General features: G+C 31.7%; 1 protein-coding gene across 6 annotated transcripts in view; it reads left to right on the forward strand.

Moving 5' to 3' along the window:
- LOC139485588 (cytoplasmic dynein 2 heavy chain 1-like) overlaps positions 1–17,173 on the forward strand; it is an 81,809-nt gene that overhangs the window by 16,453 nt on the left and 48,183 nt on the right. For 5 of the 6 annotated variants that reach the window (XM_071270178.1, XM_071270181.1, XM_071270180.1 and 2 more), the window contains exons 10-26: positions 591–786; positions 1,144–1,252; positions 1,722–1,870; positions 2,409–2,507; positions 2,915–3,054; positions 4,067–4,295; positions 4,860–4,987; positions 9,900–10,143; positions 10,615–10,764; positions 11,229–11,431; positions 11,979–12,134; positions 12,625–12,907; positions 13,179–13,337; positions 13,934–14,157; positions 14,812–14,944; positions 15,480–15,710; positions 16,175–16,288. In XM_071270178.1, coding sequence (XP_071126279.1) covers positions 591–786; positions 1,144–1,252; positions 1,722–1,870; positions 2,409–2,507; positions 2,915–3,054; positions 4,067–4,295; positions 4,860–4,987; positions 9,900–10,143; positions 10,615–10,764; positions 11,229–11,431; positions 11,979–12,134; positions 12,625–12,907; positions 13,179–13,337; positions 13,934–14,157; positions 14,812–14,944; positions 15,480–15,710; positions 16,175–16,288 — 2,947 coding nt within the window. Of the gene's footprint in view, positions 1–590; positions 787–1,143; positions 1,253–1,721; positions 1,871–2,408; positions 2,508–2,914; positions 3,055–3,349; positions 3,515–4,066; positions 4,296–4,859; positions 4,988–9,899; positions 10,144–10,614; positions 10,765–11,228; positions 11,432–11,978; positions 12,135–12,624; positions 12,908–13,178; positions 13,338–13,933; positions 14,158–14,811; positions 14,945–15,479; positions 15,711–16,174; positions 16,289–17,173 lie in introns of those variants that run through there. The other variant, XM_071270183.1, reaches the window with a different exon arrangement.

A 17,173-nucleotide genomic window follows, 5' to 3' on the forward strand; every position in this document is an offset into this window, starting at 1 on the left:
TTCATTTGACATTGTCCAGATCAGTTCCAGTATTAACCTGCTTCAGACTTTCACATTAAACTATAACTTGCATATCTGTTTTAAGTTTAGAATGTACAGGGAAATTGAACACAATTCAGACTATTTACCCTATTCCTGATTGCAGTTACATCTAACACTGGGTTAAACATGTTTTGTGAGATCTCTTCCCTCCCCCTTTATCTCTAGACTATTTACCCTATTCCTGATTGCAGTAAAATCTAACACTGGGTTAAACATGTTTTGTGAGATCACTTCCCTCCCCCTTTATCTCTAGACTATTTACCCTATTCCTGATTGCAGTTACATCTAACACTGGGTTAAACATGTTTTGTGAGATCTCTTCCCTCCCCCTTTATCTCTAGACTATTTACCCTATTCCTGATTGCAGTTACATCTAACACTGGGTTAAACATTTTTTGTGAGACCTCTTCCCTCCCCCTTTATCTCTAGACAATGTTAAATAAGCAAACACACAGCAATAATACAGTAATATATATCATACAAATAGTGAATGAATCCACTGTAATAGTATTATAATCATATCAGAAATGTATTGAATTATTTAATAGTTTGGAAACCAGTGGAAGGCTGATGGAATTAAATCATAAAACAGGAAAGTTACATGTGAACTATGGTGACAGACTGGTGACCTTGATGAGAGAAGTCAGACAGCTTGGGTCAATGGGGTTTGCTGTACCAGCAAAAATACAACATGTTTCTAATACAGCTCAAAAGTTCTACAGACATGGAGTCGTTTTGAAACAGGTTATTACAATTTACAAAAATCATAAATATCATTCAATGACCAAAATTTTGATTCTAAGTTATAGAAAAAAGAAACTGTATAAATCTGGATAATATAATGATGGTATTAAATCGCTATAATTGACAGTTTGGATAATATTTGTTTCAATTTCTTAACATTTCTATATTTTATTCCTTTTCAATTTTTGGTTAGATAAGTAAGCCTTGTTTAGTTTGTGCTATGAAAAAAGATTTATTTTTGTGTTGGTTATAATTAAAGCTAATAAAATATGCAGTGTGTAAAATGTAGCTAAATTTAACTCTCATCTTTAAATGAAAGCGATGTTGACATCTGTATTTCTTTTTTTTCATTTTCAGGTTGCTCATTTCTACAACTCGATTGACCAACAAATGATACCCAGTCAACAAGCTATGATGTTAGATTCTGCTCTATCTTTTGAGAAACTTGTCAAGAATCCAAGATCTGGTAATGTATATCTTCCTTACTTTAGATTGTTTTAATTTTATATTCGTTAGAAACTTGTATTTTATTTAGTTAAACTTATATCATTTAAAGTCCTGCAAAATGTTTAAAGCATCTTTGATCTCAAGGTCTATGAATATTATGTTAAGTGTTTGAATACATTTGATCGTGTATGTTGAATGAGAAATATTGATAATATCAATATTTCTCATTCAACATACACGATCAAATGTATTCAAACACTTAACATAATATTCATAGACCTTGAGGTAGGTTGTCTATTTGAATTTGATTGGGGGTGGTTATTCAAGAACAGTAGCCTGAAAAATTGAAGGAAATAGTCTTTTAAAAATTGTGGATGGTGATGTTAAATAAAAAGTGTCTTCTGAACTTTTATTTTTATTTCTGAAACAACCCTGAATTTTACACTTCGATACATTTTTACAATGAGTACATATATTTATAATTACAGGAAGTAAAACTAAGGGAGAGAATGTAGAGATTACCTGGGACAACCCTGAGGAATTAGATAACTATATCCACAAATTACAGAAAGCTGCCGAAAGACTTACAACAGAGAATAGAAGACTTAGAAAGTCTCATTTTACTATCACTGATAAGGCAAGTCTAATGTTATGTCATGACAGGGTGTATTTGTCTTTTTATGTGTCTAGTATTTTAATTGATGAATTTTAGATAATAAAATTTTCTGTAGACAACATATTTTCTTCTGCAAGTTCTGAATGCTAAACTTGCTATGAACTTTTTATTTCGTTATTATATACTAGGTTTTAGAAAATGGTGCTTTTCCAGAGAAAACTAATCACAACACAGAACTAACTTTACTTGTTACTTGATGAAAGAAACTCAATTAACTTAATGTTCTGAAAAATTTCTCACATACTAACTTTCCTCTTCTTATATGCATGATAAAGAAAGAATAAGGATTAAGGATTGCATAATGGTCATGCTCCATTTGATTAAAAAAAATTGAAAATGTGAGCCTGTTATTTGAATTCCACATGATTAGCATGCAAAAAGAGTGTGAAAGTTCTAAAAATCATCAAATTTAAGTACATTGTTTATATTGGTAATGATTATTAAACCTCTTAAAGAGTTGATAAAACCTGATTATATTATTAACTGCTTTATATAACAGGTGACACAGATGATGAACATTGACTTGTTACGACAACAACAGAAATGGAAAGATAGTTTAATGGATATCAGACACATGATGGCTGGATTGGTACAGCAAGTGAGTTAGATTTTAGAACTAAAAGTACTGAAATTTATGATTTGCCACGTCAATCTGATATTTTGACAGTCATATATGCACTTTAACTGGTGAAGAAGAGTAGAGCAATGTTTACGGACAATTCCTAAATTGATGGTTGAATTTCTTATACAGAAATGTTATTCCTAATGTTTTTGCATTGCAAAACAAATTTCTTTTGATAGAAAAAAAAGTTATAAGGCTTTCAAGTCATTATCTCTTAAACAATAAACTTAATAAATATATATTTAATGATAAATAAATGAGTATTTCAAGTACTTGGCTTTGAACATTCCTGATGAGGGTATTTCCTGAAAAAGTGCTTTGGACACATGAAATATATAAAGTATAGTTTTCTTTTTTGATAATTTAGTCATTTTGAATTTCAGGGATTTTCTGCTGACATGATGAAACCATGGAAAGCCCACTGGGATAGACAACTGTATAAGGCATTGGAACATCAGTATCAAATGGGGCTTGAAGCTCTTAATGAGAACTTACCAGAAATCAAAGTAGAGCTCACATACAGGTAGGTCACTTATCATTGGAACATCAGTATCAAATGGGACTTGAAGCTCTTAATGAGAACTTACCAGAAATCAAAGTAGAGCTCACATACAGGTAGGTCACTTATCATTGGAACATCAGTATCAAATGGGACTTGAAGCTCTTAATGAGAACTTACCAGAAATCAAAGTAGAGCTCACATACAGGTAGGTCACTTATCATTGGAACATCAGTATCAAATGGGACTTGAAGCTCTTAATGAGAACTTACCAGAAATCAAAGTAGAGCTCACATACAGGTAGGTCACTTATCATTGGAACATCAGTATCAAATGGGACTTGAAGCTCTTAATGAGAACTTACCAGAAATCAAAGTAGAGCTCACATACAGGTAGGTCACTTATCATTGGAACATCAGTATCAAATGGGACTTGAAGCTCTTAATGAGAACTTACCAGAAATCAAAGTAGAGCTCACATACAGGTATGTCCACATCTTCCTATATATATGTCATTCACTATAGTAGTATATTCATAAGGTGCCCCAAAAAGTAAAATAAACAAAATACCAAAAATTAATGAAAATTCAAAAAGAAATCACTTATCAAATGGCAAAATCAAAGGCTCAAACACATCAAATGAATGGAAAACAACTGACAATTTCCTGAATTGGTACAGGTATTTCCTGATGTAGAAAAATGTAAACCTTGTATTATAGCTAGCCAAAGCTCTCACTTTTATAACAGTCACATAAAATTCCATTATATTGACAACAATGTCATGTTAAAAGTTAAACTTACAATTAATAAGTCCACCAATAAGTCAGTCAGCCTTGTTCAATATGAATGAAGAATTTGTAACTCACCATAAGTGATGTATATATAAATATTGCTTTTCCTATATTAATATCCCCATTATTTTTTTGAGGGCTATAATTTCACACAGTTTCTGATTACAAACTGTAACACTTCTTTTGGAAAAAAAAGGCAATTAAGTGAATTTAATTTTGTTTTATAAAAGTTTAATATCTTTATAGACAACAACAGTTACAGTTTAGACCTCCGTTTGAAGAGATCAAGGCTAAATATTTCCGTGAGATGAAGAGATTCATCAGCATACCCAACCATTTCAAAGGTGTGAGTGAAGATGCTACCAATCTGATCTTCCCCGCCATTATAGACAGGAATGCTGAAGGATTTATCACTTGTTACAAGAAAGCTGATGTCTTGTTTAAAAGGCTGGATGAGGCACAGACTCAATTCAAGGTATAATTGTAATATCTATTTAATTCACTTAAAGAAGTTTAATGTTTTCAAAACTTAATGGAATATTATTTTTAATTTAATACTTATAAGAGTTGCCTGTCTCATAGCCACATTTAAAAAAATTATTAATCCATTTTGTATGACGAAAGGTCTTTTTTTCACATAAGTTATCCTAAACTTGACTAGATTTAAGAATAGAATGTGGTATGAGTGCCAATGAGACAACTCTCCAACCAAGTCACAATTAGTAAAAAGTGACCATTATAGGTTAAAGTACAGCCTTCAACACAGAGCCTTGGCTCACACTGAAAGGCAAGCTATAAAGGGCTCTAATAATTACTACTGTAAAACCATTAAAACAGGTAAATCAACAGTCTATTTTCATAAAAAAAAAAAGAAGAGAAACCAGAAACAATAATGAACCATATCAACAAACAACAACCACTGAACAACAGATTTCTGACTTCAGACATGTGAAAACAAATGCAGCTTGGCAAATTAAAGTTAATATATTCTCAAAGACCTCAAACAGTCAAACATGTTTACTTCTTATATTTTTTTTAGGAATGGGTAGTTTTAGGAGCAGTTGACTTGGATGAGTTTGTAGAGAAACATCTGACCCAGTTGTCTGACTGGGAGAAAAACTTCAAAGGTCTGAAACTGAGAGGAAGAGATGCAGAGAAATTGCCAAAGTAAGAGCATGGTATATTCATGAGGGTGTGGATGGGGAGGGGTGTTCATTTCTTTATTCATTCTGACTATTATTCTCTATTCTTTATATATCATAAAGCCCCATCATTGTTGTTTGTAATATTTTTGCCCCATTTTTCTATATTCTTTTTTTCCCCCATTATTCTCTATTTGGTATTTTGGACCTTCGCACTCTAACTTTAGTAAAAGTGAATAGAAATCAATGAAATTTTAACACAAGGTTTATGACCACAAAAGAGAGGTTGGGAGGCCCAAATAAGCATTATTCTTGGTTTTCGCACAATAACTTTAGTATAAGTAAATAGAAATCAATGAAATTTTAACACAAGGTTTATGACCATAAAAGGAAGGTTGGATTTGATTTTGGGAGTTTTGGTCCTAACAGTTTAGGAATAAGGGGCCCAAAGGGTCCAAAATTGAACTTTGTGTGATTTCATCAAAAATTGAATAATTGGGGTTCTTTGATATGCCGAATCTAACTATGTATGTAGATTCTTAATTTTTGGTCCCGTTTTCAAATTGGTCTACATTAAGGTCCAAAGGGTCCAAAATTAAACTTAGTTTGATTTTAACAAAAATTGAATCCTTGTGGTTCTTTGATATGCTGAATTTAAAAATGTACTTAGATTTTTAATTATTGGCCTAGTTTTCAAGTTGGTCCAAATGGGGGTCCAAAATTAAACTTTGTTTGATTTCATCAAAAATTGAATAAATGGGTTCTTTGATATGCCAAATCTAACTGTGTATGTAGATTCTTAATTTTTGGTCCAGTTTTCAAATTGGTCTATATTAAGGTCCAAAGGGTCCAAAATTAAACAAAGTTTGATTTTAACAAAAATTAAATTCTTGGGCTTATTTGATATGCTTTATCTTAATATGTACTTTGATTTTTGATTATGGGCCCAGTTTTCAAGTTGGTCCAAATCAGGATTCCATATCAAGTATTGTGCAATAGCAAGAAATTTTCAATTGCACAGTATTGCACAATAGCAAGAAATATCTAATTGCACAATATTGTGCAATAGCAATTAATTTTCAATTGGAGTTATCTTTCTTTGTATAGAATAGTTGTTGATAATATACTGAGTGCCAATGAAAACGCAACACTTGGTTTTTCAAAAATAAAATTTATATTAGAAATCATAATCTTTCAAACTGAATTGTTCTTGAAAATTAAAAATTCTAACAATAGATCGATATCAAACAAAAATGTTTCATTGTCATCTTTCGGGCGCAATAGATAAACGAAACATCCAATGTCGAATCATCAAATCACAGTCCTAACTAAAAATGTTACAACCCCGTTGTGCAGCGCAATCTCGACAGCGCCGTGGAATTGATCATCCCAGACGTTTAATGTGATCTCGAGGAATGTTATTCCACTTGTCCTGTAAAGCAAACTCAAGCTGACTTTATGATATTGGTGGTGGTTTTCATCGTCTAAACCATGTCAAATCTGATGCAAAATTTGCTCTATCGGACCTAAATCTGGCGAAACGCACGACTTTTGGCCAAGGCTGGTGCCAAACGTCTATGTAACCACCACTGATGATTTTTGTCGAGCCTTCGACTTTAGTCGAAAAAGCGAGACTAAGCGATCCTACATTCCGTCGTCGTCGGCGGCGTCAACAAATATTCACTCTGTGGTTAAAGTTTTTGAAATTTTAATAACTTTCTTAAACTATACTGGATTTCTACCAAACTTTGACAGAAGCTTGTTTATGATCATAAGATAGTATCCAGAAGTAAATTTTGTAAAAATAAAATTCCATTTTTTCCATATTTTACTATAAATGGACTTAGTTTTTTCTGCGGGGAAACAAAACATTCACTCTGTGGTTAAAGTTTTTAGAATTTTAATAACTTTCTCAAACTATCCTGGGTTTGTACCAAACTTGGACAGAAGCTTGTTTATGATCATAAGATAATATCCAGAAGTAAATTTTGTAAAAATAAAATTCCATTTTTTCCGTATTTTACTTACAAATGGACTTAGTTTTTTCTGCGGGGAACCATTACATTCACTCTGTGGTTAAAGTTTTTAGAATTTTAATAACTTTCTTAAACTATCCTGGGTTTGTACCAAACTTGGACAGAAGGTTGTTTATGATCATAAGATAGTATCCAGAAGTAAATTTTGTAAATAAATAAATCCATTTTTTCCATATTTTACTTTTAAATGGACTTAGTTTTTCTGCGGGGAATCATTACATTCACTCTGTGGTTAAAGTTTTTAAAATTTTAATAACTTTCTTAAACTATCCTGGGTTTGTACCAAACTTGGACGAAGCTTATTTACGATCTTAAGATTGTATCCAGAAGTAAAGTTTGTAAATAAATAAATCCATTTTTTCCATATTTTACTTTTAAATGGACTTAGTTTTTCTGCGGGGAACCATTACATTCACTCTGTGGTTAAAGTTTTTAAAATTTTAATAACTTTCTTAATTAAACTATCCTGGGTTTGTACCAAACTTGGACAGAGGCTTATTTATGATCATATTAGATTGTATCCAGAAGTAAAGTTTGTAAAAAGATTACTCCATTTTTTATGTAATTTACTTTTAAATGGACTTAGATTTTCTTACAATCATAAAATAGTAACAAGAGGAATATTTTTATTGATTTTTTTCCTCATTATTGTTGAGCCTGCAATTTACAGCAAAAATAGGCGAGACACTGGGTTCCGCGGAACCCTTACAAATTTTTGGTACATTATGAATGATTTTTGGTCTACAGAATTCGATGTTTACACCAGACAGCCGTTTAGATGTTGACTGTGGTCCTCTTTAACCGTTGAATTTCTGCGCAAATGGTGCTTTACTGAAATTGCTCCATAGGATCTACCGTGACCACCATTGAACTCACGTGACCTTTGGACATCCATCAGAGTCGATATCGGATATGTTAAAGACCAAATGTATCGGTTTTGCTGAGCGTTTCTTGCTTTTTGAACCCCGGGATGTGGCTTATCATTAACTGATCCATTTTTGTTGAATTTGTGGATGATTTGGGTTATTGTATGCTGTGAAAGGCTTCATTGGATCATGCCCGAAACTGCATGTTGCTGGTTGTCAGAAAGTCCTGGCATTTACTCTGATGTTTATTGCAGTTTCCTTACAATAAGGACGGGAAAATTCATGACATTAGCCAAGCTTTAAATGACAAAATCGTGAAAATGGTGCGTATGTTGAAAAGCGGTGAACTCGGTTTATGTCCGTTCAAAATAACCCTTACTTTGCATTTGTTCCAAAAATCACCCAACCCTAAAGTTGTCGACAATTGTCTTTAAAGTCATTTTCAACCAACTTTACAAAGTTCTAATATAAAATAAATAAAAATTATCAGACTTTTTTGAAAAACAAAAGTGTTGCGTTTTCATTGGCACTCAGTATATATGTTGGAAATTTGCCAGACATGACTATGATGTCATTTTCTATTTTTATTTGCCAATAACTTTATGTAAATAACTTCATTGGAAATTTGCCAATATAAAATGTTGCTGATGAAGCTTTTTTTCCTTATCTTATCTAAAATGTTTTGAGATAATGTATGTTGGACATTTGCCAGACATGACTATGATGTCATTTTCTATTTTTATTTGCCAATAACTTTATGTAAATAACTTCATTGGAAATTTGCCAATATAAAATGTTGCTGATGAAGTTTTTTTTATTGTTTTATACAATAAACAATGTATATTCACTTTTACTACCAACCAATCTTTACCATTCAGTGATAACAAGCACTTTATTTTACATTTTAATATTTTATGATGTATTTAAAAGAGTAGTTATTGTTGCAAACTCCATTAGAAATTTGAATTGATATCAGTTTTGGAAAAAGGGAAACGGGGATGTGAAAAAAAAAGGGGGGGGGGGGTTAAATTTTTCTCATTTCAGATTTCATAAATAAAAAAAAACTTTTAAGTTCATTAGACCACATTCATTCTGTGTCAGAAACCTATGCTGTGTCAACTAGATTTAAAAAGTTTGAAGAAGGAATCTTTAATTGATTTGTAAAATCTTGACATTTGTTTTGTGTAAAAAAAAAACATGTAATGTCAAAAATTTTATCACAATCCAAATTCAGAGCTGTATCACGCTTGAATGTTTTGTCCATACTTGCCCCAACTGTTCAGGGTACGACCTTTGCAGTCGTATAAAGCTGTGCCCTGCGGAGCACCTGGTTGATGAAGCTGAAGTCCAATCAACTTGAAACTTAGTACACATGCTCCTTATGATATAATCTTTCTTATTTTAAAAACAAATTAGACTTTTGACCCCATTTTCATGGTCCACTGAACATAGAAATTTAAAGTGTGAGTTTCAGGTTCAAGTTTTTGGTCAAGGTAGTTTTCGATGAAGTTAAAGTCCAATCAACTTGAAGTTTAGAACACATGTTCCCTTTTGGGTGATCTTTTTACTTTTAAGGCCAAATTAGATTTTTTACCCAATTTCACGGTCCATTGAACATGGAAAATGATAACGCGAGTGGGGCATCCGTGTACTTTGGACACATTCTTGTTTTCAGCTTGCTTTCATTCTAAAATGCCTTTTAAAAAAATATTTAGTTTCAATCTTTAAAAGGATATCATTATTACAAATGTTTGATCTAGTATAATACATGTATGTATTGATTTGGTCACTAAAACCTTCTTTGGTAGAGTTTGAATATATTTTTGCAGTCAAGTCTCAAGTCAAGTTCTAAAAAATCTTTGAAGATATATTAGCGCTATTAACTGCTTAAGTGACTTTGATAGACACCCATAGTGTTATGTCAGTAACAATTTATATCCACATTGTAATGTGTCTGTCAAAAATGTCACTTTTTCTCATAACTCTTTCTTAACTTCAAATATGACCCATCATCTTGGTTTTTTTTAAATTTCAGTCAAGTGAAGATAGATTGTATAACAGTCAACACTACACCTGTCAAAGGTGTGATTGATGATCATATACAGAGACTGTTTGATGCTCTTCTCAATTCCCTGAGAAAGTCTATAAGTACAGAGGTCAACACCATAGATTCGTTCCTGAAGGATGCCATGGAAACACTGTCTAAAAGACCACAGAGCGTGGAGGAGATAGGAGAAGCCAATTCTAAACATGCTGAGTTTTTGAAAACTAAAAAAGATGTAAGATATCAATTTTTCAAGTTTTGTTATTTTGTTAATGCTGTCAGGTTCCCAATTTTTGCTATACCATTCTAGAAAAGTAAATTTAATTTACGCATGTGAATAGTATAACTGAAATTTCAATACACATTTAATAGTGTAAATATAGAAACTAGTTTTTTTTTTATTTAATGTGATAGTGTGACTGGATAAGTATCACAGTAATATAAACTCACATTCTGATGTCAGATGCATTTCCTAAAATCGCAATGATTAATCATCCGTTTTTGTCCATTCTTCTAAAATCTCAATAATAAATGCTTGCAAATAACTTTCTATTTTACAGTATTTAATAACAAATTATGGTACCATTATCTGTTATCAAATGAGATATGATTTCATATGAACTATAAAAAGTCAAATATTTTCCCTGATGGTAAAATATAAGTTTGTGAAGAACTCTTTTTTTTATGTATTTGTATAAATTGACAGGTTAGTCCCTTGTTTGAGAAAGCTGAAGCTAAGAACAAGTTGTTGAGGTCCGTAGCTGGTGGAGGTGTGGACTCCTTGAGTCAGTTACAAGCATTCTGGGACAAATTTGAATTGATGATGGAAAGTCACCAACTGATGGTCAAAGAACAGGTTAGTTAACTTATCTTTAACTCATGAACAAGATAAAATTTCAAAAACCGCCCCTTGCATATTTAAATTCAATAATTTAAGGACACAGAAATTCAAAGACAAGAAACATGCCAAATAAAACCTAGCCAACAACTCTGGACTTGGAAATCTTGAACTTAAAATGATGCAATAGTTCCTTGTTTCCTATCTTCATTTATAATGTTTGAATTATGTTTAATTTTGACACTGTTCACAACTTAATTTCTCTGTTTCTTTATGCATAAATATGCTTTGAATCTTTATAATTTGTCAATTTCGTTTATTGATTATCCAGATACAGTAATCATGGTAATGTTTGTCTCACAACTGCTGCACACATTTGCTGACACCTGAATATTCATGAATACTATCATGACTGCAAGGGAAGGTTTTGTTGATCATAGTTTCTGTTTTTCTTTGCTATAATGAGTCCTTTTTGTACACAGGTTGAAGTAATGAAAAGCAATGTTGACTCCAGGGTGAAGGTCTTTAAACAAGACATTGAGAAATTTGCTGCTAGATGGCATCAACTAAAACCTGGGGATGACGCTTTGGATGGAGACAGAAAGAAATGTGAAGCAGCTGTTAAAGTGATCAAAGAGAAGAAACAGGAGTGGGAGGAGCTAGAGAAAACCAAGGCCACACTACTGTAAGATTTCTGTTAAAATACAGTTAAATGTTACATTGTTGTCATTACCTTTACTTTATAGACATCCAATTCAGTCTATAAAAGTAACTGTCATTATGAACCTATCTGCATTTTATATCGTTCATTTAAGTACTAGTTCAAATATGATATGAAAAAAATTGTGAAAAAAATGAATGCCTTATGATTTGATATTTGAACACTTATTCATTAATTGTCTCTTTGGTTTTACTGGTCATGTTATGCATTTATCAATTTAGTGGTTAAATATGCTTACTGTTGATTCATAAATTATTCCTTGTATACCATTTTACAAGGATACTGAGAGTATGAATGCAGCACTAATTTTAATGTTCAGCAAAGGAAGCATTTTCTAGAGGTCTGTTTTTTTTTTTTGCAAAACCACGAAACCGAATATCCTGGAAAATGCAATTTTTCTTCAATCTACTAAAAATTAGTTCGCCAGTAAATTATGAATCCATAGTAATATGGTAGAAAATGTTTTAAAATTTTCAATTGAATGTAATGGATATGTTTGATTATTTTACAGGACTGATTGTTCTCACTTTGGTATGGAGATACCTGACTTTGAGATTGCCAATGATTTGAAGCAGGATATGTCAGCATTCGAGTCCATGTGGGGTCTGTATGACGAATTCAACAATGGTCTGCAGGAGCTGGCAAAGGAGGACTGGATCTCATTCAGGTAAGTTATTTTCTCTGTCAAAAGGGATTAGTAAGGGTTCCATATATAGCAATGAAAGACCAAATTGACATATTGAAGAAATTAAAATCATATTGATTAATGAAAAGATGTTGGTCAATGAAGCAGCTCAATTACTCAAATAAGACATCATTAAGGCTCTTCCTAGGGAAGTATTTGAAAATGTGTTTGGCACTAAATATATATGTTTGTTTGAGGAATGGTGAAATTTTTCCTTTAGCGAATTATTAAATTTGTTACTTTCATATGGATAGTTTGAGTGCTTCTTAACACGCCTTCATGCTGAAACATTAAACTACCGAAAAGACCTATTATAAGCCAGTTTAATTTTCATTATTACAAAGATTTTTTAATATTACATGGTTGACGTTGTTATGATAACTAAACTAATAACTATCAAGTACATTTGAGTAAATCCAAAGTCCAATATGTTTATATACACAATAAGTATGTGGATATTTTCTTTTTATAGAGCAAAGACTTACATGTTTGAGGAGTTCTTGGGTGGATGGTATGAAAAACTTAAATCAGAGGAAACCACCACAATGACTGTCAAAATACAGAAAGATATTGATAAATACAAGAATGTTCTACCTGTCCTCAAGTGGGTCAGAGGTGAACCATTGTCACAGGACCATTGGTTAGAGCTCTTCAGACTGCTACACATGCCAAGAGGAACAACTCTTGAGAAACTGACCTTTGGACATGTTCTAAACTCCAGCGATGAAATTATTAAGAATGCTGATGTTCTAAAGGTATTTGAGAATATATAACTCACCATTGTAAAAGATAAGCCATTCAAAATCAGCATATGTTTATTTTTACATCTTGAATATTAAAAGTTTGATAAAGTACTGAAATTTGGTATTAAACATTAAGACATAACAAGCCAAATTTTAGTGTCTTTGAACAGTTACAACGAAAAGCTTATGACTGATATCTATTTAAAAATATTCTTCTATGCTTATAAGGCATTGTGGCTTGTTTAATCTGAACAAATTAACTTTTTTCATTCCATTTATTTAGGAATTGAACCAGAGAGCCCAAGGGGAGGTAACTATTAGAGAAGCCATCAGAGAATTAGATCTATGGGGAGCTGGAGCAGTATTCTCTATGACAGAATATGAGGATAGCAACAAGAACTCAATTATGTTGATCAAAGATTGGAAGGATCTTGTCAGTCAGGTAAGGCTTTTTAAAGAATACTCATTGCATTAATTTAAAATAGGATATTTATCAAAGAACAAGGAAAGATTTTTTTGAAATGAGAAACAATTTGCTTATTTCTTCTAGACAAAGATATTTTAGTCTTATTTTGCCTGGTATATTTAGCCTCTTTCACCAAAGTTTAAAAAATGAAACAAAAAATAAGACAAAAAAACATCATATAATTCACACCATTTCCTGCTAATTTTCATGCCGGTGTCATATGGTATTTTGAACCCCCCTGTGGTATATTGAACCCCCTATTTTTGATAAATAGTATTGCAGATAATTTAATTTACAATTTACTATGAACAAAAATTGTAATAAAACAATGAAAATAGAATTTGTATCATTTTGCAGATTTCAACCTCTTTCACAGACGCCTCATGATGTTACAATAAACATCAACAATGTTATATTATATGAAAGTTTTATGATCTACTGAACCAAATTTATATTCAAACCACAATTTAACAGTTGTATATATTTGATATGAATTTAATCACTTTAAGAACTTATCCTTGAAAAGTCCTCTTTTTTTTTATAAAATTATTGAACACATCGTTTCATTTCAGGTTGGAGATAACCAAGCCTTGCTACAGTCTCTGAAGGATTCACCCTATTACAAGAGTTTTGAAGACAAAGCATCGGTGTGGGAACAACGGTTGGCTGATCTTGATGAATACCTACACAACTTGAACCAGATCCAGAGAAAGTGGGTATATTTGGAACCAATCTTTGGCAGAGGAGCTCTTCCCAAAGAACAAGGCAGATTCAAAAGAGTTGATGATGATTTCAGGTAAATAAAAAGCTTAGTTTTAAATTTAATTCCATAAATATAATGATCTCTTTATTGGAGAATAAACACTGTTATTGGTAAGGAAACATTTTATGCCCCATTTATGGGCATTATGTTTTCTGGTCTATGTGTCTGTCCATCCCTCTGTCTGTCCTGCATCAGGTTAAAGTTTTTGGTCGAGGTAGTTTTTGATGAAGTTGAAGTCCAATCAACTTGAAACTTAGTACACATGTTCCCTATGATATGATCTTTCTAATTTTAATGCCAAATTAGAGATTTTCCCCCATTTTCACAGTCCACTGAACATAGAAAATGATTGTACGGATGGAGCATCCGTCTACTGGGGACACATTCTTGTTCTAATCAGTAATGGAAAATTAGTGCATATAAATATTTAAAATCAGTTTGCTATTATAGCATAATTTAGGCAAGGGAAAACATTTTAAGAGACTTTAAGAATTTTTACATAGGATCATAAATTTTAAAAGGAAAGCACTAATAGTATTATCATTTTTAAGAAAACAATTCAGATAATCAAATAGTCATTGATCATGTTGATAGAACTCTTTCATTATATTCATATTGCTGCAACTTTTTTTACACATCACAACACAAACTGTATTAAAAACTTGAAACTTGATGATTATTTTACAGGAACATTATGATGGATGTGAGAAGAGATAACAGAGTGTTGTCTATTGTTAACAAAGCAGGACTGAGGAATCTACTGACAACAATGGTAGACCAGTTACAGAGATGTCAGAAGTCACTCAATGAATTCTTAGAGGTACATTATATTAAATATCTGTCAATGTAAGGAAAAGTTTGTTGTGTTTCACTGTTTTTGCTTTTGTACAAAATTTGAATATATAAATAAAGTTGATGCTAGCTACTTAGTGAAATGTAGCAATCAATACATGATATTGATAACATATGCCCTCATATTTAGGTTAGAGCTGTTCCAGGAAAAAAATGTATGGGGTTAGACTACACTTTTTTGTACCTTTTATTTTAATTTGTAACAAAAAAGTATTTGCTTCCCCCCTTTTAACCACAGAGAAAGGAACAATTGTGTGTGGTGTCCAACTTTTAAGATACTTTTTGCAGATATAGGAAGGACTATTATCTTTCTATATTAACATAATTAAATGCAATTGCTAAGTAATTGGTACATTTGTTTGATAATTTGTGCTATCAGAAATTATTGCATTTTATTATATTGAGTTTGAAACTGGGGCTGTTGTATGTTTGCACGACATTTTTGAAATTTAATCTTTTTGTGTCTTACTATTATTATTTTATTGATTCATTTTCTATTATAGGAGAAGAGAAGTTTGTTCCCCCGATTTTACTTCATTGGAGATGATGATTTGTTGGAGATTTTGGGACAGTCTACAAACCCCAATGTTATCCAGACACATCTGAAGAAACTATTTGCTGGTATACATAGTGTACAATTTGATGAGAATTGTCAACATATCATTGCCATGAAGTCTCTAGATGGAGAAATAGTACCACTACAGAGGAAGGTCAAGATATTACCAGAAGTAGAGGTATGCTGTTTATGATAAACAATAATAGTCTTATGTAAAGGTTTATATGAATTGAGAAGAGTACAAACAAAATGAAATTTATGAGGGGTTGGTTCAGCAGTGTCTTATTCAGTTAGGTAATATTTCACAAAATGTCTTCAATCATATTTAAATGTACAGAAGTGGTATTTATGCAGAAACTTCGTCTATTTCAAAATTCATTTAAAGCTAACATCTTTGAAAGACTAGAAAAGATTAAAAGACTTAAAAATATAACGTTTTCAATCTTTGACTTCTATTTTCACACTATCTTTAATTTGATAGATCAAAGTAAACTGTGATTTATTGTATATGTCAGTAATAACAACTTCATTAAAACTATAATGAGATTAAAAATGATAATCTTGATATGGCTAATTATATAATAGTTTTTTGTATGCAATAGTTACATGTATATTCTATTCTCAAATGAACTTTCTGTACAGGTTTGGCTGAGCAAGTTGTCTGAGGAGATGGTTGACACACTACAGGAGTTACTAAGAACTTGTCTCAAAGATGCTCAGAGAGGTGACCTTGACCCTAACAAATATCCTTCACAGGTAAAATATTATGGTATTCTTGAGAAGATGATGCTTGATATAGAAATAAGAAGATTTGGTATGATTGCTAATGAGAAAACTACTCACAAGAGTTGGATGGAAGCAATTATAGGTCACAGTGCTGCCTTCAATAATGAGCAATAAAGGCAGATAAAAAAAGCCTGACATAAAAAGTGTGAAACAACTCAAATAACTAAAACAATGGCCTAATCTATACAATTCATTTTATGAAAAACTAATTTTACAGACTTGAACCAATGACAACCACTGATTTACAAGTTATTTGGGTATTACTTTTGCATTGCTTTATGAATTAACAAACTGTTTAAAGATATGTGTACTAAATGTTTTAAAAACAATTGAATTAGAATTTAAGAGACCATTTTTGTTGAGCCTTCGACTTTAGTCGAAAAAGCGAGACTAAGCGATCCTACATTCCGTCGGCGTCGTCGTCCTCGATGGCGGCGTCCACAAATATTCACTCTGTGGTTAAAGTTTTTGAAATTTTAATAACTTTCTTAAACTATACTGAATTTCTACCAAACTTGGACAGAAGCTTGTTTATGATCATAAGAAAGTATCCAGAAGTAAATTTTGTAAAAATGAAATTCCATTTTTTCCGTATTTTACTTATAAATGGACTTTCTGCGAGGAAACATTACATTCACTCTGTGGTTAAAGTTTTTAAAATTTTAATAACTTTCATAAACTATCCTTGATTTGTACCAAACTTGGACAGAAGCTTGTTTATGATCATAAGATAGTATCAAGAAGAAAATTTTGTAAAAATAAATTTCCACTTTTCCGTATTTTACTTATAAGTGGACTTAGTTTTTCTGCGAAGAAACATTACAATCACTCTGTGGTTAAAGTTTTTAAAATTTT

The sequence above is a fragment of the Mytilus edulis genome, chromosome 8, assembly GCF_963676685.1.
Source record: "Mytilus edulis chromosome 8, xbMytEdul2.2, whole genome shotgun sequence".
Lineage (NCBI taxonomy): Eukaryota > Metazoa > Mollusca > Bivalvia > Mytilida > Mytilidae > Mytilus > Mytilus edulis.